The sequence below is a fragment of the Anabrus simplex genome, chromosome 8, assembly GCF_040414725.1.
Source record: "Anabrus simplex isolate iqAnaSimp1 chromosome 8, ASM4041472v1, whole genome shotgun sequence".
Lineage (NCBI taxonomy): Eukaryota > Metazoa > Arthropoda > Insecta > Orthoptera > Tettigoniidae > Anabrus > Anabrus simplex.
This window is the reverse complement of record NC_090272.1, coordinates 219,713,116-219,739,174: the sequence shown is the minus strand read 5'-3', so window position 1 is coordinate 219,739,174 and position 26,059 is coordinate 219,713,116. Positions and strand designations below refer to the sequence as shown.

The following is a 26,059-nucleotide window of genomic DNA, read 5'->3' as shown; positions in this document are numbered from 1 at the left end:
TTAAGCAAGGGTACAGAAAAACAAAAACAAAATACTTACAGTCAAATATCCTTACTTTAGGTGAAACTTAAGGTGATCATGATTCAGGAAAAACTAAAATGTTGTCCAACCAAGTAAGTTGACCATGTGGTTAGGAACGTGCAGCTGTGAGCTTGAATTCAGGAGATAGTGGGTTCAATCCACACTGTTGGCAGCCCTGAATATGGTTTTCCATAGTTTACCATTTTCACACCAAGCAAATGCTGGGGCTGTACCTTAATTAAGGCCATGGCTGCTTCCTTCCCACTCCTAGCCCTTTCTTATCCTCGCATCACCATATGATCTATTTCTTTGCATCTTAGCTGCTACATTGATATGCCATTGTGAACAAACACTGTTGTACAGACGCATAATGAAAGATAAATTTCCACAAGTTAATTTCTTGTGCCAAATTACTCTGTGTCTTTAACATCTTCAAGACAAAATTATGGTGAATCTTGCATGTTATCTGCTCATGAATACAGACCTTGACAAATATCTGTAAAATAGGGTCTGTATGATTATTGTGAATTTTTTTAATAGAACTATACAAGCCTTGATCATTTTTATGAGACAGTCACATTGTGAACTAGTAGAACACACAACAGCAGCTCCTACAAATTATTTAATATCATATTGAAGTAATTGATAACAATTACTTTCACATTTGGTGGGGAACCATGTACCTAACACCATGAGCATTAGAAATTGTCGGGGGTAGGGGAGAGATGTCACATTATATTATGTGAACCTATGAGACTTGTCCAAAGGAGTAGCAGCAACGTGGTTATTGACAACCTTGTGGACTTGTTCCTGAACAGCAAGAATATGATGAGGTTAGATTATGTCTGAAATTTCCAGGTCATATTCAGTGAAAGTAGGTTGTATGATCTTGTTCAGAATGTTGAAAAGCTGGAAGTCTGGAAACACTATAATATAAATTGCAAATTCCATAAATCATGATTCATTCTGATTTACATGTTTCTCTAATATTACTGTAAAATAAAATAGTATTGAGATATTGAAAAACACAGTTTATTTTTTGAACCAAGCTCAGGTGTTTAAAAGTTAAATCCTCTCTATAATAGGACTGGTAATCAGCACTTGTCTGAAAACCTGAGATTCAAGTCCCCGTAATGACTGTAGTTACCTCCTGTGTGGCGAACAGGAATGATGAAAGTTAGTGAAATTTAGATGGTCAATTTTGGGGAAATCTAAAAGATCTATGAAAAACGTTTTGGATAATTTCTGGCCAAAAAATGCAAAATATATGTTCACCAAGAAAAAATGTCAATTCATGATTTTCTGATTTCAGTTCATTTGTTTTTATATTTTAAAAAATATTCAAAGTGGTTTTCTAAAAATATAATACTTGAAATCAGCAGTCTTTCTTGACATTAATTGCACAATTTGTTCTGCAACAATGTTAGAGATAACACCCAGAGCTCATATTCTTCATGCTCCGACTATGGTGTTCAGTTTGATACTTTCCTGGCAGACCCTCATAGTGCTGCAAAATGTTTTACGCTCAAATAGAATGCAAGAGTGGAAAGGGTAAATGTACAGTGAGCTCCTAGGATCTGTGCAGTGTGGGCCAGTTAGCAAAAGTGTGTCAAGCTCATAATATGAATCAGAAGCACCAAAATAGTCTTATTCTTTGAATTAAAATAGTATTCTTGTCATACCTAATGGTATATATATTAAATTTACATAACACAAAACATGATTTATGGAACTGTAACACAATTCTTGATTAGTGATGTCTATAACATAGTAATGATACATATGTACAGTCAAATACCAGTGTTATATCAATACAGTGTTTCCTCAAATCATTGAAAATAGACCTCAGATATTTTACCTCATTTGGTTCAGGATATATTCAAGATTAAAATGCTCCACTAACACTCGTCTAACTGAATTGACTACAAGAGTCTGAACATGAATAACATCAAGAAGGGTCTAGCTATCTGTTTGTTGGCTGTTGCTTTACAGCAGATCTCGTCAAATTCATTCCGCTGCCTTACAGTGAACCAGATTGACATTCTCATATCGCCTTGAAAAAAAAAAAATCATGTCTTTTACACTTAACAGGGTTGCCAACTGCTACACTTAGTAGTAATTCTGGTAGTACAATTTGATTGTTGTTGACAAAAATGGATATAATATTTGTGACTACTGTGTCATTTTTATAGCTGAAACTCTAAGATGAATATTTAATATCTCTATAATTTTTCTTACACAAATACAGTAAAACTAAAAGCTACACTAAAATAAGTGATAACAAATTTCACAAATGACTAGTAGTTTGTCCTTTCTGGTAACAAGGAGTCACAAGGGAATACATGGCCTGTATTATGTGGTGCAAGAAGAATTGTGTCACAAATACACCTAAAAGGTATGAACGATCAGAGAGGTAGAAAGTTGAATTTTGGTTTTTCTTATCATATGGAAGTATATCGTAATGCGTTTAGGAGTAGTTGAACATTTTTGAGTTGTTATGACAGTCATAGGTATTTTTTGAAATGGGAGGATGATATTGATTATTGTTCCCTCTTATGTAGGCAGAACTTTTAAGAAAGCTATACTTAGAATAAAGGAGTTTGATTTTCTCATAGACAGCAGAAAATCACCAATGCTGTTATCAGCCTGGATGGAAACACTGTTTAAAGAATACAATGGAATTTCAAGCACCTAGAACGCAGACTAATGGAAAAATGGGATCCAGATGTAAACATCAAAATCGCCATTACAGGGAGAAATTTCTGAAATTAAAACATCTTTTGTGCAACTGTAACCTTTGATTCAAAACTTGTTGGTGTATCATGAAGTGTCACATGTAATGATGCTGCTCTTTATAGTGTCAAAGGATGGATGCTAAAGGCTTTATTAGCGAACCAACTACAAGCCTTTGAAATGTAGACTGAGAGAATTGGCCATGCGGTTAGGGGCATGCAGCTGTGAGCTTGCATTCGTGAGACAGTGGGTTTCAACCCCACTGTCAGCACCCCTGAAGATGGTTTTCTGTGGTTTCCCATTTTCACACCAGGCAAATGCTGGGGCTGTACCTTAATTAAGGTCACGGCTTATTCCTTCCTGCTACTAGCCCTTTCCTGCCCCATCGTCACTATAAAATCTATCCGTGCCGGTGTAAAGTAAAGCCAATTGTAAAAAAATATAAATTAAACCATAATTTGAAATGTAGATGTATTGCAAAATGTTGAGGTACTCTGTTGCAACAGGAAATCATCTTAATCCTCGTAAAACTCAGGAAAGCAGACTGTTTTGATCACATCTTCCAAAATAAAAATCACAGCCTGATATAACTGATCATAGAAGGCAAGGTAGAAGATTATTCTGGATGCAGAATCTCTAACATGCACAATATGGCAACTCTGATGTGGGAAATACAAAATGGGAAAAAATTATTCCATGATGGTCACCGACCTTTTGTGAGAAGATGGCACCAGAAGAAGAAGACAATTTTTTTTATATCTCAGAGTACAGTTTATAAACATTGCATGCACAAAAAGGCAGGACACAATGTGGGCAATTTACCCAAAAAAAAAAAAAAAAAAACTGTGTAGTTAAGTGTTAGCCATAGGGGCCACTAATGATTCATTTAAATAAGAAGACTATTTTAGTTATCTTTGAAATGTTTCCAATTTTCTTCAATTTTCTTTTTGATTCTCTCTTCAACTTATGGAAAATTCAGAGATATGTCTTTCTTTGTAGGAAATTGCTGCTTCCCTTTCAATTTCCTGTCCGTTTTAAAGATACAGACACCATAATAACAATTATAATGGACCAACAACTATGAAGACCTTATCATAAGAAGAATAATAACTGTCCTACCTACAGACTTGAGGGAGAATGGTGAGATACAGAGAGAAATCAAAATGAATTGCACATACTTCCATGATCTAGACCAATTGAACTGCAATAAAGGTGATTGGAAACTGACCAGCAAACTATTTCATGAACATGTCCAAAGAGAATGGTTTGGAGTGTAATGTAAGGATGGGTGAAAGATGCATCAATAACAAAAAAATCACAACAAAATTATTTACATTACATTTACATTATCTGGAACAGGCCAGGCATTTCCTTTACAAGAAAATTATACTAGGAAGAGGCAAGAGGCAGTACTCATAGACATTCACCTTATTCATCTAGAAATTACATTTCTGTCTCACTTTCTTTCACCACCATTATCTTCACTCTTACAAGAGAATTCTAGAAGTGGCTAACTTACTCAGTCATAGGTTTAAGAGCTGTTCACAACAAAAAATCTTGCTCACACAGCCCAGAAAATACAAATACAGGACAAGTTTCCTTATTATGTATTATTCTAACCAATATGATGTAGATTGTGTAGTAAGATGCACTTATTTTTTCAATATTTCATATTATAAACTGCTTAATTTGAACAGCTGTAAAGAACATTTCCTTTATAGTTAATGATATGATTATCGAGTATAGTTTTGTGAAGAGTGAATATTCGATTGTGAACAGCACAGAAATGTCATCTAATACTGATTGAGGAGCATGTTTACCAACTCTATGCCACTGTCTTTTCATCAGCACTCATTAAACTAGTGTCTGTCAGTATCAGCACACCATCTCGGTGCCATATTCTCAGCCTTTCTTTTTTTATCACCGCAGCTGATAAGAGGAACTTTCCAACTTTCCACGTCTAACTTGGAACTCGATCATAAATAAATTTCAGTCACATCATCAGTTCAGATGCTACTAGCCGTATCCTGTGCAGCTCCTACTCCACGACGCGACCGCACGGACCTCTGGAGCATGCTGGAGCGGTATGTCTCGCCGCGTATCGACGCCCTTAGAGATGCTCTCATTCCTGCCTTGTGTCCTCGTTGGAATGGACTTGGAGGCTCTTCGGCCACGATTGTCACATCGTCTGAGGGCGGTCTGGAATTAGAAAAGATTGTCATTAGCAAAGGTCAAACAGACAAATTATGCATGAACCACTGACCTGAGGACACTCACTTCATGCAACATGGGAAGTCCAAGAACTTCTGTCCTCGACCAAAGTTTTCTCCATCTTGTAGAGTCTGAGGGAGTTCTTGGTCAAGAGTCTCTGGTAGGTACAGAGATAGTGCACCACCAAATATCCCGATAGCTCCCAGAACGATGAGTGGAACAATAGGACTGATGATGGACTGAAACATAAATATGCACTCTGAGATGTCTTGACTAAAATAATGAGAAACACATCAAAGTCCTAAACAGGTTTTGTCTACGAGGACAAAATAAAACTAACCCAGAAAGTATTCATAAGACTGTTAATGAACAGGAGAACTGCCCATCACAGGAAATGTTGGAAACTGCGATTTCGATGCACTAATCGATTGCTGTCACATGTTTGCATCTCCAGAGTACATCGCTGTGTCATTACGTGTGAGAGAGTGAGAGGAGCAGAAGTGTTTAGTGACCAGTTGAATGCAACACAAAATGGTGCTCACGATAAAACGGCGAGTGTTCATTGTCGAATGTTATGCGAAGCATGCAATGGTTTGGCAAAACCTCCAATAAAGTCTGCAATGCAAAACATAGTGTGCAAAATAGTGTGAAACAGGCTCTGTAGGGAATAAAAACCATAACTATTGAAGAGGAGTTAGAACACCAGAAAATATTGCTCGAATGAAGGAAAGCCTTAGTTAAATTGAAATAATAAATATGGTAGTTCAACCTATTCAATACAAGTAAATAAGAGATGTAGAGATTACATTCTTATTTAATAATTTATTTATAATTTAATAATTTATTTATAATCGGCTGATGATGACCCAGACTGGGGTCGAAACCGGTACCATTTCCATTTTTAATTAAATAAGAATGTAATCTCTACATCTCTTATTTACTTGTATTGAATAGGTTGAACTACCATATTTATTATTTCAATTTAACCGTGGTAATTTTCAATACGGAACAGTGAAATTTTTATCTTTAAATGAAGGAAAGCCTGGAAAACAGTTCGACAAAATCTCAATGCCATTTATCTGTGCAAGTGGGAATTAAGAGATCATCATGTCAAAACATTATCAAAAAGGACCTGCATCTGTGTCCTTAAAAATTTACTGTTATGCATGCTCTAAACCATCTAGACGAATCTTCTTGTGTTGAGTTCTGTTGGTGGTTTCTGAGTGAAGTGGAGTCAGGACTTTTGGATCCTCAGTTTTTCATTTCTTCAGATGAGGCCATATCCAGCATCTTCTGTGATGGTCATTAACTGCGTCAGTTCTATTGCAAATATTTTCCGAGCCAGTTTTATTTCGCCCACCAGATTTCAATAAAGAAGCAATTCAAAAACGTATGTGGAGTTACCAGAGACTTTAAATTTAGTAGTTCTTATCAAATGGTTATCTCTGTTCATTCATTTTAGTAGCAATTCATGTGATGGGCATCAAAACTGAAGTCAAATGAAAAGGATGAGGATAATGGGTAAAGGAAGAAAGCGTCATGAATGGTAGTAAGAATGTTTGATTCGTTATAAACCTAACACCTCTGAGGTCTAAAAAAGAATAAGTTAAGAACGGAAAGGAACAAATAAGTGACAAATTAAGTTGTGCATGCATGAGTAGGAGATAGAATTAACATAATGACAGATCAATTGTGGGAAGAGGGACTAACTGAAACCACAAAAGGACAAAGATGCCTTGATGTCTACATATACTGCCGACTTCACATTCAAGGTAGTTAGAAACAAGGTGAACTCGGTGTATGAGTGTTAGATGCTTGGTCAAACTAATAAATACATACATTATCATTATAGACTGTTATGCCTTTCAGCTTTCAGTCTGCAAGCCTCTGTGAATTTACTAAACGTCGCCACAATCCTCTATTTGCAACTAGTGCTGTGGCCTCATTTAGTTCTATACCTCTTATCTTTAAATCGTTAGAAACTGAGTCTAACCATTGTCGTCTTGGTCTCCCTCCACTTCTCTTACCCTCCATACCAGAGTCCATTATTCTCCTGGGTAACCTATCCTCCTCCATTCGCCTCACATTACCCCACCACCGAAGCCGGTTTATGTGTACAGCTTCATCCATCAAGTTCATTCCTAAATTAGCCTTTAGCTCCTCATTCCGAGCTCCCTCCTGCCAGAGTTCCCACCTGTTTGTACCAGCAATCATTCTCGCTACTTTCATGTCTGTTACTTCTAACTTATGAATAAGATATCCTGAGTCCACCCAGCTTTCGCTCTCATAAAGCAATTGGAAATTTTTTTTGATATCTTGGGTCATTGTCATTTTATTGGGTACTGAAGCTAGTCTGATCACACATGCAGCCAAAGTATTACTGAGAGTACTGAACAGAAGACTTCATGGAAGGCTAGACAACTGTATCTCTGAGGAACAGTATGGCTTCATGAGAGGTAAAGGAACAAGGGATGCAATTGGACTGTGAAGAACATTAGGAGAGAGATACATTGAAAGAGGACCTGGAAAAAGCTTTTGACAGAGTACAGTGGAAAAAGTTAATGGACATTCTAAGCAGGAATGGAGTCGACTGGAAGGAGAGAAGGCTGATCAAGAATCTGTATCTACAGCAGAAGATAAGAGTGTGGATAGGGAATGAGATGGCAGAGGAAACTACAATTAGAAGGGGAGTTAAGACAAGGCTGCTGTCTCTCCTCCATACTTTTTAAGATGTATTTGGAAGAGATTATCCAGAGTGCATGAATGGAAAAAGAGGAGTGAAAGTTGGTGGTAGGAGAATAGAATGTATTAGATTTGCTGATGACATGGTCATAATGGCAAAGAGTGAACGAACTATGATGGTGATGCTAACAGATCTAAATGCTGTCTGTGAAGAATTTGGAATGAGAATTAATAAAAAGACAAAATGTATGGTGATAAGCACAAGAAAAGTGAAGACAACTATAAAGCTAGGGCAGGAAATAATAGAACAGGTGGATGTTTTCAAATACTTGGGAAGTGTAATAACAGAGGACATGAGGTGCAGTCGAGAGGTGAAAACTCATATTGCGATTGCAAAGGAAGCATTTAATAAGAAGAGCAGTCATTTTTTTTTTTTGTGGGAGCATGGATAGAGACTTGAGGAAGCGATTCGTGAAGTGCTTTGTATGGAGTGTGGCCCTTTATGGAGCTGAGACATGGACATTGAGAAAAGAAGAGGAAAGAAGACTGGAAGCATTTGAGATGTGGATTTGGAGGAGAATGGAAAGTATACAATGGATAGAAAAAGTAAAGAATGAAGAAGTCTTGAGAAGAGTTGGGGAAGAGAGAAGTATATTAAAAGTAATCAAGAAGAGAAAGCACAAGTAGATTGGTCATTGGATGAGGAGAGATTGCTTGCTTATAGATGCTATAGAAGGAACGGTAAATGGAAAAAGACAAAGAGGACGGAGAAGATATCAGATGCTGGACAGTATCAGGATAGAATACAAGTATGAGGAAACAAAGAGGGTGGCAAGAGACAGGATTGCGTGAAGAGCTGCCGTATGGCAGAACACTGATGATGATGAAGCTAGCCAATCAGATTGTGACTTTGCGAGGTGGTGTTGCTGCTAAATCTTCATGTGACTCATGACCAGCTTAAGAGTGCCAATAGAAGAAATAAACTTCACCAGGAGGAAGGATTTGAACGTGGACCTCCGTGCTGATAGAATCGCCCCCATAGCAAGTATACTACAGTGACGTCGGCTTAAACCCACGACGTATTTGTGTTGGATGCTGATTTCTTGGCATGTGTCTCAGGCGATCTAAGTCGCATGCAGATTTAATAACACCACCTCGTAAAGCACATTTGAATTCACCCATGAAACAATGTGACTGGCTAAATTCAGCAGCTGATAAAATGATGATACGAGATATTGAATTACTTATCAGTATGACTACGCCTCTAACGCTCATTACTCAGTTCACATTCTTTACAATCACAATGTATAAGAAACTTATTTACAAAAGGTACCAAATCCAAAAAGTAATATTTTACAGTGGGGAATAAAAATGTTCAGAGTCTGAAATTTCAACTGAAAATTCATTTTAACGCTCTTATTATGTTCAGACACAATAAATGCATTATTATAGAAAGTATTTCTACTAAAAATTTTGCTATTTAAGAAATATGCAAGAAAAGAGGATGGATTTGGTACTTTTTGGCACTGATACACTAAATACTTCCGTCTGAAAGTCATAAATTTCACTGCAGTCATCAGGACACTGACAGGATTTAACAATACAACAATAAAAATTAAGTAAGTTGATTCAGGAAGGAAGAGCATTTATGAACCATGCATCCCATATCTGAGTGAGAGACATAACATTCGCCCGTAATGGGTCTGCTATTCGGAAATAGAGGCAGTGTACCTTAAGCATAGGTGGAAAATCCTGAAAAATCTTGAAATCCAGCATACGACACTGAAAAAAGTTAAGGCTCTGTCAAACAGGAAGTGAACTGTCAACGCGGACGAAATGACCGCAGGCCGTCGCGGACTGGGTTAGTCCAATAGAATGCGGACAAGTCAGGGCGAACCAATGTGAAAGCAAAATGTGTACCGACTCAGTTTTTTCTTTCTTGAACTGATGTTATCATTTTGTTGTTTTAATCAACCATCCGGCACCTCCTGTGGGTGGAGGACACAGACGAAGAATGCACCCACGGTATCTCCTACCTGTCGTAAGAGGCGACCAAGGGATGATGACATCAGAACCATGAGACTACTTGTGATCTTTGTGATCGACATTCCATGTGTTGTACAGGTGTTCATGATCACACAGTAGATCAATTAATTTCTCCATATCTTCTAGGGACATCGTTCAGTGTTGGCCGCGCAAATTCTGTGCAAATTTACAACTGTCCACCAGTCCGCTGCAAACTAGTCTGGTCTGCTGCGGTAGGCCGTCTTCTGTTTGACCAGGATGATGTAATACCACGGTGTACAGAGTCTGTGCGGATGAAAGCGGCCAGCCTGCGTGCACAGTCCGCTTCCTGTTTGACAGAGTCTTTATAGTGTACATTTTAAAAGATTCAGTGACAATTTAAAATCATCAGTTATACTACTACTAAATGATAAATCATTTAGCATTCTCTTTCTGTACAATATTTTTCATATTTTAAGTTATCTTTGTCTAAATTGTAAAAATTCAGGATCCTTGTTGTAAACTTATGTCATTTGAAAATATATATATATATATAAAATACATATATAAAATTGTCAAATACAACAACATACGGTAAATTAAACAAATTGTGTGGGAAGACTGAAACCTATCAGTTTCTGGATAGGCAGGCTTCATTGTACTTACCAGGTAGACGATGAAGGGAGAGATAATGGTAGCCACATAACCCATGATGTGGATGAGTGCCACACCTTGAGCACGGACTACCGTTGGGAGCAGCTCTGCAGCGTACTGCAGTCCGATGTTATACGAGATGTTCACACTGAAGCGACCGAGGATGGCAAGAGATGCAGATGCAGCACCTAGACAACATAACACTTTTAAAAATATGTCCTTAAATCAATGTTACTGTAACACTACATTTTACTGCTGTTATTTCTTCTTCCAGAATCCTGTTAAGAAATGTTTATCTTCACCAATTAGGATGTCATTAGACAAGGTGCAATAAAATCATCTAAACTACCTGATCTCCTGAAACCTCCCTTCCTCTCCAGTGCACCAGTAATACTCCCGAATGTCGAACTGAACCGTGGATCCTCCTATGGGTGGGGCTGGTCGAATAACATCCACAGCCCTGTCTGTTGTAAGAGGTGACTGAAAGGTGGACCAGAGGCTCTCAACTTGAGAACAAGTGGTTGGTGACCACAGTTCCTCTAGATGAGTCTGGCATTGCTTCCACTAACTTCTGTCAGGCTTCTTACTTTCATCTTTCCCACTCGGCCTCCCTTGTTCAACTGTTGTTCTTTTCTGATGCCAAGGATCTTTCATTTTCATGCCCTTCATGCCCTGTCCCTTTCTTTTGCTGACACCTTCATTCAGAATTTATTATTTCAACCATTATGGTTTGATTTTGGTCTGTATTGACTTAAATCTAAATACCACTGGGAGTTTTAAAGATGAGAATGCTGTGTACTAAAGAACTAACATCATCATCAGAAGAATTGACAGTGGTCTGTCAAGTTATCAGCCCAGAGCACCACCTAGGTTATTAAAAAAATATAAAAAGTTAATGGCAGTTCCATAATATGGCATACTTGACCAGCTGAAGAGTAAAGTAGTTCTCTTTTGTTCTTCTTTGGGTGGTGGTGGTATTGCACCGCCTAAGAGGTGACTAAAAGGGGCCCCAGGGACTCTGAACTTTGGAGCGTGGGTTGGCAACCATGGGGCTCTCAGCTGAGTTCTGGCATTGCTTCCACTTACTTATATCAGGCTCCTCACTTTCATCTATCTTATGCGACCTTCCTTGGTCAACTCTTGTTCTTTTCCGACCCTGATGGTATTACAGTACTTGAGGCCTAGGGAATCTTTCATTTTCATGCCCTTTGTGGCCCTTGTCTTCCTTTAGACGATACCTTTATTTCTTGAAGTGACGGACCCCTCCATTTTTTTAAAAGTGTTATATAGAGGATGGTTGCCCAGTTGCCACCATCATCATCATTGGTTTGCCCTTCCAGCGAGTCGGGTAGTGTGTTTGAAAACAAGCGTCTCTTAAAGTTGTCTATTCAAAAAGATTTTGTTGTCCATGGCAGATTCCCAATTCCATCCTCTTCTCTCCACGTCTCCCGTCAGTTGGTCCATCCATTTTCTTCTTGTTCTTCCAGCTGGTCTTCTACCTGTTATTCTCTTTTCCAAATAAGCACATGGTAACCTTGTGCTATTCATTCGTTTAACATACACAAACCATTTAATCTAGATGATCTAAGCCTTTCCTCCATCGATTCCTTTAGACCTTGGTTAGATTGGATCTTATCATTTTTCACGTGATCAAGTCGTGTCTTTTGGAGGGCAGTTCTAAGAAATTTCATTTCACAGGCTTGAATCCTACTACAGTCCTTTGATATCATCGATCTAAGAAAGACCGAGCAAGTGGCTGTGCGGTTAGGGTCGCGCAGCTGTGAGCTTGCATTCGGAAGATAGTGGGTTCGAACCCCACTGTTTGCAGCCCTGAAGATGGTTTTCCATGGTTTCCCATTTTCACACCAGGCAAATACTGGGCCTGTACCTTAATGAAGGCCACGGTTGCTACCTTCCCAATCTCCCACCCTTCCGTCGGCGGAAACCTTCGATGTGTTAGTACGACGTAAGAAAAGAAAAAGATCTATGAAAGGGTGGTGCCATTTTGAGGTAATAAAATCATGATGCTGGATTCCTGTGCGGAGGGCGTGAGGTGTCGTTTGATTCGTCTCGGTGAGTTCTGTAAGTATGCAGCCAAAATTCAAATTGTGAATATTTGAGAAAATTTCAGTTGTACTTTGTCTTAAAACAATAATCACCACCACCACACCATCTTAGAATACTTGATAATGTCCCTATGTAAGGCTGTCAATGAATGGCATGCAGAACACGCACGCGCGCACACACACACACACATATTTGCAGTACAGCATAAATTACATAGCATAAAATTTAGTGCTGTAGTTTGTAACTGATTGTTTTACATTTGAACTAAATTCCTTTCCCCATTACACTGTGCAATTGGGTTTGTAACATTTATTTTGATTAAATTTCCTGGTATTTTAACATGTTATGTGATTATGCTGTACGAAGGATTTTTTCAGAAAGCAGTCTTATTTTTGAAGCGTCTGACTGGCATGTGGATGACTGGCTAGCATACTGGCCTTTGCTCTAAGGCAGCTTGGGTTTGATTCCCAGCTGGATTGAGGATTTTAACCTTTATTGGTTAATTTCTCTAGCTTGGGAACTGTGTATGCGTGCATGCGTGCGTGCGATCTTCAATGTCTAGAAATTCATCCTTGGTAGGGCCCCATCCCCACAGATGTGCACATCGCCTATAATATGTGTCAACTTAAAAGACCTGCACCAGGTTATTATTATTATTATTATTATTATTATTATTATTATTATTATTATTATTATTATTATTATTATTATTATTATTATTATTATTATTATTATTATTATTATATGACTCCTTAACTGAATGTTTAGCATTGACAGCGTTGGTTGAGAGGGTCCCAAGTTCGATTCCCAGTCAGGGATTTTAATTGCTTCTGATTAATTCTTCTGGCTCAGGGACTGGGTGTTTATGTTTACCCAACATTCTTCTCTTCACATTCAGACAACACACCACACTACCAACCGTCACAGAAACATGCAATAGCGATTACATCCCCCACATAGGGTTGGCGTCAGGATGGGCATCCGGCTGTAAAACAGGACCAAATCCACATGTGTGACACAGCACATTTTGCACCCACGACCCCGTAGGTGTGGGGAAAGCGATGGAAGAATATTATTATTATTATTATTTATTATTATTATTATTATAATTATAATTATTTTCAAATTTTTTACTTGTTGCTTCAATCCAGGGCTTCTCCCCCATAGAGGATCACCACACACCATTGAAAAATGCAATGAACTACTATCTTGATAAACAAACAGTTTGCCTTAGCTATATCATTGCATAGAAATATAAAAACGTGCTTCATTTTAAATATTCAATGGATATGAGAAAAATTGACGTCACATATTTTGTTTCAATTTTAAAACTAATTTAAATTGCTCATATAGTGCTTTTATTGAAAAAAAGAACTTAACACTAGTTTTCATACTTGACATATAAACAACTATAAAGTACTTTTGTTTACTGTACATCTAAAACATGAAGGCAATTAACTGGTGTTTACCTGTGGGCACTGCACTGGCAAGAAGGCTGAAGACCCCACTGATAACCATGGAGCCACAGGCGAGCCAACGACGACCCCAACGGTCCAGCACCATGGTGAGAAAGGTGTCCGCAGGAAGCTCTGTTGCTGAGGCTACGGTGAATGTGATAAACACGTTCAGACCCAAACTCTCCACGTTACGGACGTGGCCATCGAAGCATAGAGATATTGCCATCCTGTGAAAGCATAACAAGTTTGTCTTAAAATATGGAAAGTCAATGCATGTCAGCTGGTGGACACAAAGAGAGAGTGAGTGTTATAAATAATTAGGTCTTTAAAATCAAGGTCAGAAGATCAATTGTGAGCTTTCTTTACAAAACTTACTATGTCCAAAAATCTTTTTCGGGAGATGCAAATTTTTTGCTGCCATCTCTAAAAGCAAAAATCAAGTGGGAATTTATACTTATATTAATTTCCATGTACGTCGCACCGACACAGATAGGTCTTATGGCGATGTTAGGATAGGAAAGGCGTAGGAGTTGGAAGGAAGCAGCCGTGGCCTTAATTAAGGTACAGCCCCAGCATTTGCCTGGTGTGAAAATGGGAAACCACGGAAAACCATCTTCAGGGCTGCCGACAGTGGGATTCGAACCCACTGTCTCCCGGATGCAAGCTCACAGCTGCGCGCCTCTAACCACATGGCCAACTCACCCGGTAATTTTACTTCATTTAGAGAATGTCTGTTACTTCTAACCATGACAGAGAAAAAAACTAATACTCATCAAATTTCATAATGGAACACGTTGTTCAAAATTTTATATGGCTTGTTAAACATTTTAAATAGTGATTGTATTTGGAATTAATAACTATTAACAATAAACAGAAGGGAAGTTTTCCACACACCAAGTCATCAATTGTTTGAAAGAAATCATGGGAACTGTTTGAAAATAGTGAGTATTACTTAAGACAAAGTATACAGTATGTTCATTGAAATTAGTGGAGTACCATTATAGTCAATTTTAAAGATCAGAAAAGAGGCATGGTTCTAGAACAGCACTGTTGAAGGAATTAGTTCAGGGGAAGAACAGGCATTTCATGAATGGACAATTTGTGACCATGCTTGACGGAGGAAAATAACAGGCCGAAAATTAAATATCACTTGTATAAGAAGGCAACAGCAGAGCAATGGTGCAGACGAAGGCTGCAGTGTGTGAGTCCATCTATGATGATTTGGAATCTCCAAAGGGTGAGAAGAGGCTCTACAAGATTGTATCTCAAAGACGCAACAACCTGGAGGACATCCTGCTGCCAACGTTGATCGATGATGATCAAGAAAAACATCTTGTTAAGGATGATGATATCAAGCAAGGCTGGAGAAACTACTTTGAGAAACAAATGAATGAAGAGTTTCCATGGAAACAACACCCCCAACTAATTCAGATGATTCTGGTGATATCACTTGAGAAGAAGTAATGTGACAAGTGAAGGATGGAAAAGCAATAGGCCTCTGTTAGATTCCAGCAGAGCTGAGGAAGAGATGTTGTGACATTGGACTGGAAATTGCAAGTTAAGTTTTTGCAAATTTTGTTCAACAAGATCAAGAACACTTAAGTGCCAAACATATGCCAGGAAAGTTTACAAGAACAAAGGTGACGAGAAACTGTGGAATCTCTAGAGGCATTCAAATCATGTCATATACTCTAAGGATGTGAGAAAGTTCATTCAGACAGAGATACATGCAAACCAGTATGAATTAGTATTGGGAGTCCATTGTAGATTCAATTCAAGCCATGAGGATTCGGGTGAGAAAACACAGAGATGCCAAAAAAGACGTTAATATAGTTTTCATCAATCTTGAGAAGGTATTTGACATAGTACCAAAAGATCTGATTTGAGAAGCATTATGAGATAATGGCGTTCTAAAATCTTTTGCGAATTTGATCCAGGATATATATGAAGTTGCGAACACCCATCTGCGATCCACTGGAAGTATATCAAAACCTTGTCCAGCCAAAATGGGTGTCCACCAGAGTAGTGGTCTTAGTCTGCTCCTTTTCATCATTCTCATAAATTTCCTGACATCGGGGATCACAAATAACATTCTTGGGACTTAACTGTTTGTTGACTATGTTGCATTGGTCAGTAATAATAATTTCGTGTGGCTATTTCTAGCTGAGTGCAGCCCTTGTAAGGCAGACCCTCCGATGAGGGAGGGCGGCATCTGCCATGTGTAGGTAACTGCGTGTTACTGTGGTGGAGGATAGTGTTATGTGTGGTGTGTGAGTTGCAGGGATGTTGGGGACAGGACAAACACCCAGCCCCCGGGCCATTGGAATTAACCAATGAAGGTTAAAATCCCCAACCCGGCCGGGAATCAAACCCAGGACCCTCTGAACCAAAGGCCAATACGCTGACAATTCAGCCAACGAGTCGGACGCATTGGTCAGTGATAATATGGTACTGCTTTAGGAGGTATTTGAAAAGTAGCAAAATGTGCTAGAAGACAGTGATCAGGAAGTGAGCTGCTCAAAGACTGAACATCTTCACTGCACTTTAAATAACCCCCTGTCTGTAACACCAGATACTTTGCTGGATTCCCAGCCACTGCCAAAAATGTGCCAGTTTTAAATAAGTTGGCTCCATGATGGAAAAATTGGGTGATGAGGATATAAATTTCAAGATCATTGTTGGTTCGCTGAAGTGAAATCAGAATTCACCTGTGCTCTGCGATTGCTGAAGCTTAAAGGAAAACTCTGCATGACAGTAGTGAGGCCTGATACAGTCGTATCGTGTTTTTAGAACTCTGTGTTATATTATATTCATTTCCTTTCATGTCTTCTTCCAGTTATGTCTCTACGTCTCTGAATGTCATATTTTAATTTACATCTTCCTTGCTGTGAGCGCCTGCTCTTACGTTTTGATTCTTAAAGCATACACTGTCCCTGCTGTGTGCTGCTATCTTCTACTGAGTGGTCACACTATGATGCTCCACCTGCAACCAATCAGAGCTCTCCGCCATGTTTGCTCTGGCTTCTTCTTTGAGTGAGCAGATATCCGCCATTGTGTGTGGTGTCTGCTGCGAGACCGGATTTCAATCCACACAATGAATCCGGATTAAATAATCCTGTGCGAGGGTTTCTTGACACCCTCTGATCATACTTATACTAGCATCGCTGGGAAACATCTACGACTTTTAATGGATTATGTATTCAACAGTTTACTAGCAACGTGAGTAAGGCGTAAGTAACGCCTATGTATTTCTGGAAGCCTTTGAAAAAATGTAAGTCCTAAATTTTGTTGAAAATGGTGTTCTGTGACTGTTATGATTATCTGGAAATTATCTACTCAACTGGACTCTTGGTGTGTTCAATTCCTTAAAAAATTACCTCAATCTTCCTATCTTGGCACATATATATACTAAGTGATTGTATATGGTATGTGTCCAAAAATTGAATGTTACTTTGGTTTGGGGCAAAATTTAAATTATTATTATTTAAAAATTTTGTTTCTGGGGAGACTAATTGTACCCTTTTAATAAGATTCAGTGAAATTGCTCCTTTGGAAGGTTTTTAGGACCACGAGAGTTCCACGAAGAGGTCGGAGTTTCATTTTGGTTTCAATTTTATTTCTTCTGTGGTTTCACTTAGTTTAATATTAATTTTTTCTATTTATTTGTGTTTGGTGATTTTCTGTTTCCTTTGTATCTTAGGTAACGACCATTGTTGTGCCTCATTTGGGATTGGTTGTTTTTCTGAGTTAATGGCGTGTGCTGGTTGCCATGACATTTTGGTTGCGTTGGTGATGATGATTGTTTTTGGGTGGTTGTTCGCTGTTTGTGGGAGTGGTCCTGCGTTGTTTTTGCGGTAACTATCTTGATTCTTGGGGAATTTTGGTCATGTTGTTTGACCTTCTATGTTACCTATGGTTATTTTCTCCTCTCATATGAGTTTATTTGTTCTGTCTGGGAAACTGGTTATGCTTTTCATTCTTCCCTGTCATGTGAATTATTAACTGGCTTATTTGCAGTAATGGCTGGCTCAAATTCCATGGATAAGATTGTTCTGAGAAAGGGTAAAAGAAGTAAGACTGTAAAAGAATTACAAGAGAAAATCTAACTTTCGTGTTGAATTACGTAATACCTTTAAGGTACTCCAGTTACTCTGCATTGTTTTCCTAGTTATTATTTTCATTTAAGCAGTGCTGCCACATTTAAGTTTCATTCTAATTTACTTAATTATCAGTTGACTTCATTTCTGAAGAACTGTTTAATTTACTTTTAAAGTGGACGTTTTTCCAGTGTTAAAGTTTTTAATTTAATGTTGCTTTCTTGAATTAAATATTATTCCATGCTTTGAAGTATATGTGTTCTTCCTTCTTTTAGTGTAAGCACTTTGATACCATGTACCGTTTTTCCTTTGGGTAGAGTATCCATATTAAATTGTGACACCTCTCCACCTGTTAAAGGTAAGTTCTTGGTTGTTATTTCTCTTATGGTAATTGAAAGGTGTTTTGTCTGCACTTCCCAAATAATGTTTTGTTAGAACTGGCTTATTTGCAGTAATGGCTGGCTCAAATTGTACTGCAGTTAGCGCTGTTATCTGGGTTCATTGCGCTACCTGGTCAGGCGTGCATTGACTTATGCTTTGTAATGCTGAACATTTGATGAACACCTCAAGCATCGTCTACATGTCATTAGAAAAAGTGACAAAATCCTCAACAGATCTGTTGAATGCTTTCTTATTGCACAGGGTTAGACATAAATCTTACTTATGGAGTAGTGATTGACATCTCTAATTTTTCTAACTCGATTGAGCGAAACCCAAATATTTCATGGGAGATCAAAACCTGAAAGGTGATTCTTATTAAACAAAGGTTCTCAGTCAAGAAGAGCTGTATCAAGACAAACTGAGTGCCATTCATCCATTCCACTGTAGCTTCTGGAGATAATTTGTTTGGCTGTTTTTATCAAAGGTGATCATGACTTTAGGTGTTTGAATCTCATTGCTTAACCCCTGTGAATTGGGAGGAACAAATTGTGGGAAACTTTGCTGATTTCCAAAACCAGATCATATTTTTTCCCTGTTTTTGGAAGTTAAATATGACTTAAAACTAGAAGCTGGAGCAGTGGAGTAGACTTCACTGCACCATAAATAATCAGTCTGGAATGGTATTTTAGAATATAGATTATCCGAGGTAATGCAACCAAGAACTACTTATATGACTGAAAGATCAGATAGTATAAATGGCTGTTGTCATAGAAGATTTCACAAATCATTATGGCTCAATTTTGTTTCTCTGCTCCTTTAATGTATTGTTATTTATTGTATGGCTTTTTGTGCCGGGAGTGTCCGAGGACATATTTGGCTCATCTGATGCAGTTCATTCTTTTTGATGTCCATGCATGACCTGCATGTCTGAATGAGGAATGATGATAACGAGATATAATCAGTGTATATGTATTATTTCTTCATTAGTCATTCCCAGAAAACGTTAACACAGCCATGCTAGTTAGGGTTATTTTGTATGCACAAGCTACCTGATTTGATTTCACTATAACAACCACTCCTTGGGCACACTTTGAGACATAACAGTTTCCTGACTAACATTAGTCTATTGAGGAAAATGTTCTGGGAAAGAAAAGGCCAGGAAGACTAAGAACCAAGGATCTTCAAGATCTGATGCTAAATCTTAGATATACCACCTACCGGGAGATGAAATGTGAAACTGAAGACAGGGGATTATGGTTGCATTGACGAGATATCGCCTTTAGTAACAATAATAGAACAGCCAGCATACTACCCATACTACCCCTATCTCATACACAATTATTAAACAAAATTCTAACATTAATTCTCAGTATCCTTCCTCTTTGACCTGAAGTTAATGGCTCACTAGGATTTCTTCATAGAGTGAATGCTGTGGAACCTTTGTTTTTAAACACCTAAAACTCCGTGCAACAATTATGGATTATGATAATGATTAGCATGTCAGCCGCCTGAAGAAGTCATGCTAAGGTGCATGTCAGAAGAAATATTTTGAGAAACAAGACCTGCTAAGAGGATATTAGCAGCCTTGATCTGCCAAAACTCTACAAGAAACCTCCTGGACTACAGCCTGATAAGAAAATAAACTTTCTGAACTTCATACAGTATCTTGAAAGTCTGGCACTTCGCCAGTACTACGAGTTGTTTCTGTAGATTCTAGCGTCCACTTCTAAAGATCCGGTTGAAGAGAAAAATGCTGAGGTAGAGAATGACATTTCCGATGGATGTGATGTAAGTTAGAAGGAACACTGGAACTGTTAGGTTTACTTCTTCTATTTTCACTATAACAAAATTGAGGATTTGGCACAACTTTATTCTAAAATATCTGCAAAACTAGACAAGTCCAAAGGTTGTATTTTCTGTTATTAAATACTATTTTAAATCAGACTATGCTATATATCAATAAACGCATACAGGTCAGAATTACAAATACATTTGTTTGTGTTTTATATGCAGACATCACAACAAACTGCATACTGTTTTTGGCAATTTCTGAAAATGGACTTGTCTGAGTTATGGAACTGACTGTTCAATATACTCACCAAATGACGATGAGAAGCAGAGTGATGTTCCTCATGCGAGGTGTTCGGAATAGATCGAGCACTGAGTACGTCTTGTCATGTTCCTCTTCTTTCTGAATCTTATAGCATGAGTCCTGAAACAGATAATTAATTCTCTTACTGCCAGCTGTAGATATTTCAAATATATCTCTGAATAAGGTGGGTGAATTGTGTGTCCTTTTGATTTATTGTAGTTTAATTCAAGAAGTTTATATGTGGAATGGCTTCTTTAACTTTTCTCTCAATAGTATGTTGTTAAAAATCTCCTATTGGCCAGCTTCAAAATTAGGAATTGTAATTGGAAAACACAAGCCTCCTATGAATGGGAGAATCCTTTTAGTAAAGGAATTAGTGAGATGAGAAAACTCTAACTGTTCTGAACATACTGTACATACATGCATACATAATTTCCTCCTGGGGTTACCAATTTAGGAGCATGGATTGGTGACCATGGGATACCTAGCTGAATATATAATTACTTACAAATCTTGCTTATGCTAGACTTCTCACACCAAGCTCAATAGCTGCAGTTGCTTAAGTGTGGCAACTATCCAGTATTCAGGTTCCCTATGGGAATCAACATCTATATCATCTGATGGCCAGACAGGCATCAATTTTTGGTAATGAGACAAAGTCTCTCATAGGGCATTGGCACTGCCGGTGGCTCCAAGTAGCCTACGCAGTGGCCTCCATGGTATGTGCTAGCCATGCGTCTTGGTGGGTGTGCTATTTACCAACTGATGAGCCCAACTTAGCACACTGGAGCAAAACCCTGGCAACCAGGAATTAGTTAGTTGGAAAATTTATAATGTCCAATAACGGACCAACTATATTGGTATTATAAATTTACTCATTCAGGACAAATATTTCAGGTTCCCTATGGGAATCAACATCTATATCATCTGATGACCAGGCAGGCATCAATTTTTGGTGATGAGACAATGTCTCTCATACTGCACTGGCACTGCCGGTGGCTCCAAGTAGACTACACAGTGGCCACGGTATGCACTAGCCATGCGTCTTGGTAGGTGTGCTATTTACCAACTGATGAGCCCAACTTAGCACACTGGGGCAAAACGCTGGCAACCAGGAATGAGTTAGTTGGAAAATTTATAATGTCCAATAATGGACCAATTATATTGGTATTGCACGCCACTTAGTCGAGCAGCTCGTCTCTTTTCTTCCAAGTCTTTCCAGCCCAACCTTGTAACATTTTTGTAACACTACTCTTTTGTCGTAAATCACCCAGAAGAAAACGAGCTGCTTTTCATTGTATTTTTTTGCAATTGATGGGGTTTGCTTGACTTTCACACCATTCATGGCCCTGACTGATTGACTGTTTGTGGCTGGCCTCCATTTTATAGCTCGGGTGATGTGTACTGGAATATTCATGATGTGATTAGGGAAGGAACGTTATTGCTGCACCTCGCAGAAATGTGTGGGGAAAGCAGATGAAGAAAACAATATATGGATAGGCCGGCTGGGAACTCGCAGGACATCTGACTCACTAGCTCCTTCCAGGAAATACTGAAAGGGGATACCACAGGGCAGGCTCAGGGCCTGGGAAGTCTTTAATTTTCGTGTGCTACATGGCACTCACCTCTACACGTGAGACCATAGAATACATCTTTGGTATTTTCTGCCTGTCATATGGGAGAGCTGAAAAGGGAAATCGAGGACTTGTAATCTGGGAGCATGTTGGTAACCACAGGTCCCATAGGTGAGTCTGGCATTGCTTCCACTTCTCATTTTTATCTTTTGCATCCAACCTCCCTGCTTGAACTCCTCTTCTATTCCAACCCCTATGATGTAAAGTTTGCAAGTGCTAGGGAGTCCTTGACTTCCACACCTTTGATGACCTTCCATTTGTTTTGCCAATGTCTTCATTTTTTAAAGCAATTGACCTCTTCCATTTTTTCCCTTGTTCTTAAAACAATATGTACGACCACCACCAATTAAGGGGCTTAAACTTTGCAAGTTATTTTGCTGAGCATTAGTTCACAGTACTTGGCGTCAAAGAGTTAAATCAACAAAATAACAATTTCCTTCAAAATGTTTGTTTTCTTCACCTGTATTTCAAATTACTTGGGGGGGTTAAATGATTTCAGCAGTTAAATGAAGTATAAAAATCATGAAACATTCTTTATAAAGAACATGGTAGCAGTTAGATTAAGGAAAGGTGTAATCTGAATATTAATGAGTGTAGTAAAAAGTTTACGATAGCTTTGTATTTGATTGATTGGCTGTGAATTTATAACCAATTGTACGGTGGTATGTTGTATGAATTCCACATTACGAAAGTTCTACATTCAGATGGATGCAAGTACAAGCTTCCAGTCAACCTATGTACTCATTCGATGGTGACTCTCATCCTTCTTCGAGAAGAAAAATGCATACTGTAATGAATAAATCATTGTCTGATTTACTGACCCAGTGTGTGACCCAGTTAGTACACACAATTATATTAATGAAATGAAATGACGTCTGGCTTTTAGTGCCAGGAGTGTCTGAGGACATGTTTGGCTCGCCAGGTGCAGGTCCTTTGATTTGACGCTAGTAGGAGACCTGCGCATCGTGATGAAATGATGATGAAGACAACACATGTACCTAGCCCCCATGCCAGAGAAATTAACCAGTGACGGTTAAAATTCTTGACCCTGCTGAGAATCGAACTTGGGACTCCTGTGACCAAAGGCCAACACACTAACCATTTAGCCATGGAGCCAGACAATTATATTAATGACTACACTCCACTAATTGCTGTTTATTTATAAATATTTTGTCCACCTCACAGTAGGTAGTCCGGCTCACTGTTATCACCTGGATGGTGATAGTCCTGATTGAAAGCCCTCCTTTCATTTTGCTCCACATGCTCAGTTGCTTTGCACAGTAGCTGCACATACACAGGTTTGAACATAGGGCTATCGACTATTACAACACACGATGACTGTTCTTTAGTTTGAGTCCAGAAAAGTCCAGTAACTCACACAGTCAACACTATCAGTTAACTCAGAGTCAAAGTAGGTGCTCCACACACTGAACTACTTATTAACACTGGCAACTAAGCAGCAACAGCGAGACAATATCCCTCTCAACAATGTCAGTTAACACTGATCCAACTCTACTCACACCAACTGTTCCACACAATGACTCCACGCTGGTACACAGCCAGTACTTGAACATTCAGTTACATCATGATGACAGCTGATTCATTTTGCACCAAAAAGGGCAGATTAAAAAAAGACCCTACTCATTTCAAGGGTATTAAAGAGACTTGAGGATGATCAATATCAAGAAAGTTAGTTGGGGAATACATCCAGCACCTGTATCAACTACGAACCTAGCACTTTCTTTCTTTACAGCTGAGTATGCTTGTCCCACGTGGTCCAACTCTGTTCATTCCAAAAAAGTGGATATTGCTTTGAACGCCATGCACCGTCCAGTTTCTGGCCGCCTCAAACAAACAAACAAACAAACAAACAAACAAACAAACAAACAAACAAACAAACATCGAAAAGCTTTACCATACTTGTGGCACAGTTCCACCTTCAACCTGAAGGCTAGTAGCAGTTGAAACTGAGAAACTCAAACAAGAGGTGGACAACTGTCATCCTCTCTACGGTCGTGAAGTAGTAAAACAGAGTCTCAGATGAAGAAGGCGTTTCGTTAATAACACTAGGTCAGGTGTTCGTAGGAATCAATACTGGCAGCAAGTTCACACTATCCGACTAGAATTGGCCAACAGAAGGAACTCCAGCCTGCACTTTGCAATCTTGGCCTGTCTGGAAGACCATGAATAGGATAAGACCTGGAATGCCTAGAAGCAGGGCTACACTCAATACATGGGGTTTTACACAGAATGCCAACTGTGAATGTAGTGCAATAATCTATTTCACTGTCCAAACTGCCGTGTGGAAGCCTAACATGAAGACTTAATTACAATCACTGATAAAACTATTGTGGCTGCTTTGTACTGGAGAGTCTCAACATTTGAGGATGCTTGGATACAATTATCATAATCAGAGGCAGTACTCCAGCCAGAACTCCAAGCCAGTACATACACAGTACTCCACTCAGTACTGCAACATGGCTGCACTCAGTACTTCAAGACAGTACACACACAGTACTCCACTCAGTACTACAACACAGCTGCACTCAGTACTTCAAGGCAGTTCACACACACAATACTCTACTCAGTACTCTAACATGGCTGCACTCAGTACTCCAAGGCAGTACACACTCAGTATTCCAATATGGCTGATTCCAGTGGCACACCCACCACACCAACACTGATGACAGCCAGCACTACTGCCATCCACCCCCAACTACTGACTGACTCATTGTTCGCGGCTAGCGTCCTCTTTTATATCCTGATGATGGAGCACTAGAATCTTCGGGGCTCGGCTGTAATGGCAACATTTTCGTTTCATGTTCCAGAAGCTGCACGGGGAAACCAGACAAAGAGAACAGCAGTGGTGAGAGGCTATCACAGTGTTCTGAAGCTGGGAGTTCCCAGCTGATTCACTAGTTCCTTCTAGGAAAGACAGAGGGTTCGCATGTAACACTATATTCATTAGAACAATACATTAAAACAGAACTGTGGGCCCCAAACTTCTTTTTCTGAATCACAAAGCTTGCTTCCTTCGTAAGGATAGTATGAGCTTTCAAGATATTGGGAGCTCAAAAATCCAACCCACTAATTCCTATTACTTACCGGTAATAAAGAGAACACCTTCTGTGGACCAGTGCGTAGATTGTCGGTCTCTGGATCCTAAGATTGCGGATTCAGACTTGGAAGAGCAAATCGAATTTTTGAAGGGTTGAATGAAGTCCATTTGGCATTCCACGTTTTTCGTTGTGGCATCTAAATCTCAGGTGACACATCTGGTGTTTACCAGATCAAATTGACAAACACGAATTTAATGACAATGAATAATATATGCTACAACATTTATTTTCGATCAAAAATATTACCGTACTTTAGAAAGCGCTTAAGAAATCACACACGTTTCTTCTGCGGGAGATTCCGCTCACTTTCATGTGCTGGTAAGGAGGCGAGACGGGACAGAAGGATCACTTCTCCTACTTGCACAGTGACGAAGAAAAAAGTGAGTAAAAGTAGCCCGGCGCCACAAGGTCCGAGCTTCTTCGAATTTGTTTGGTTTCGCTCAAGGGACTGTCATGCATGTAGCTATCGCCAGATGCACTCATATTGACAAGTTTCAAAATACTGTTCGCTTGTAGCGCTTGTCTTACGGGAAAGCAGGCACGAGGAATTATTGTTTGAAATTCATATCAAACTGGAAAGAATTCCACGTGTTGTCTCTGTGTGTCAGATGCTCTGTTAGGTTACCTAAATGTTCGGTTAATTATAGGTCTATATTCTTAAAATTAATTTTAGAGTACTTGTGTACTTACAGAGAACTGCTGATAGATGTTAGGATCCACTTTCGTTCCATTGATCCTTTCAAATTTCTTCATAATTACTATGGCTTGTTCAATCTTTCCTTGAGAAACCAGCCACCTGCAATGAAAGAAAGACATTCCATTTAGAAAGCAATTGATGACGAAACGAGTAAGTATCAAATTAACTGTGTTTGGTTTTTTGAAATACATCATGCACTTAACATATATG

General features: G+C 38.9%; 1 protein-coding gene across 1 annotated transcript in view; it reads right to left on the bottom strand.

Moving 5' to 3' along the window:
- Positions 1-4,760: 4,760 nt before the first annotated feature.
- The window catches only part of LOC136879376 (organic cation transporter protein-like), a 122,875-nt gene continuing 101,576 nt past the window's right edge, over positions 4,761-26,059 (bottom strand). The window contains exons 5-10 of the mRNA XM_068229098.1: positions 25,843-25,948; positions 20,407-20,519; positions 13,842-14,056; positions 10,318-10,493; positions 5,032-5,204; positions 4,761-4,953 (exon numbers count right to left, since the gene is read on the bottom strand). Of these exons, the coding sequence (XP_068085199.1) occupies positions 4,761-4,953; positions 5,032-5,204; positions 10,318-10,493; positions 13,842-14,056; positions 20,407-20,519; positions 25,843-25,948 (976 nt within the window). The remainder of the gene's footprint in view (positions 4,954-5,031; positions 5,205-10,317; positions 10,494-13,841; positions 14,057-20,406; positions 20,520-25,842; positions 25,949-26,059) is intronic.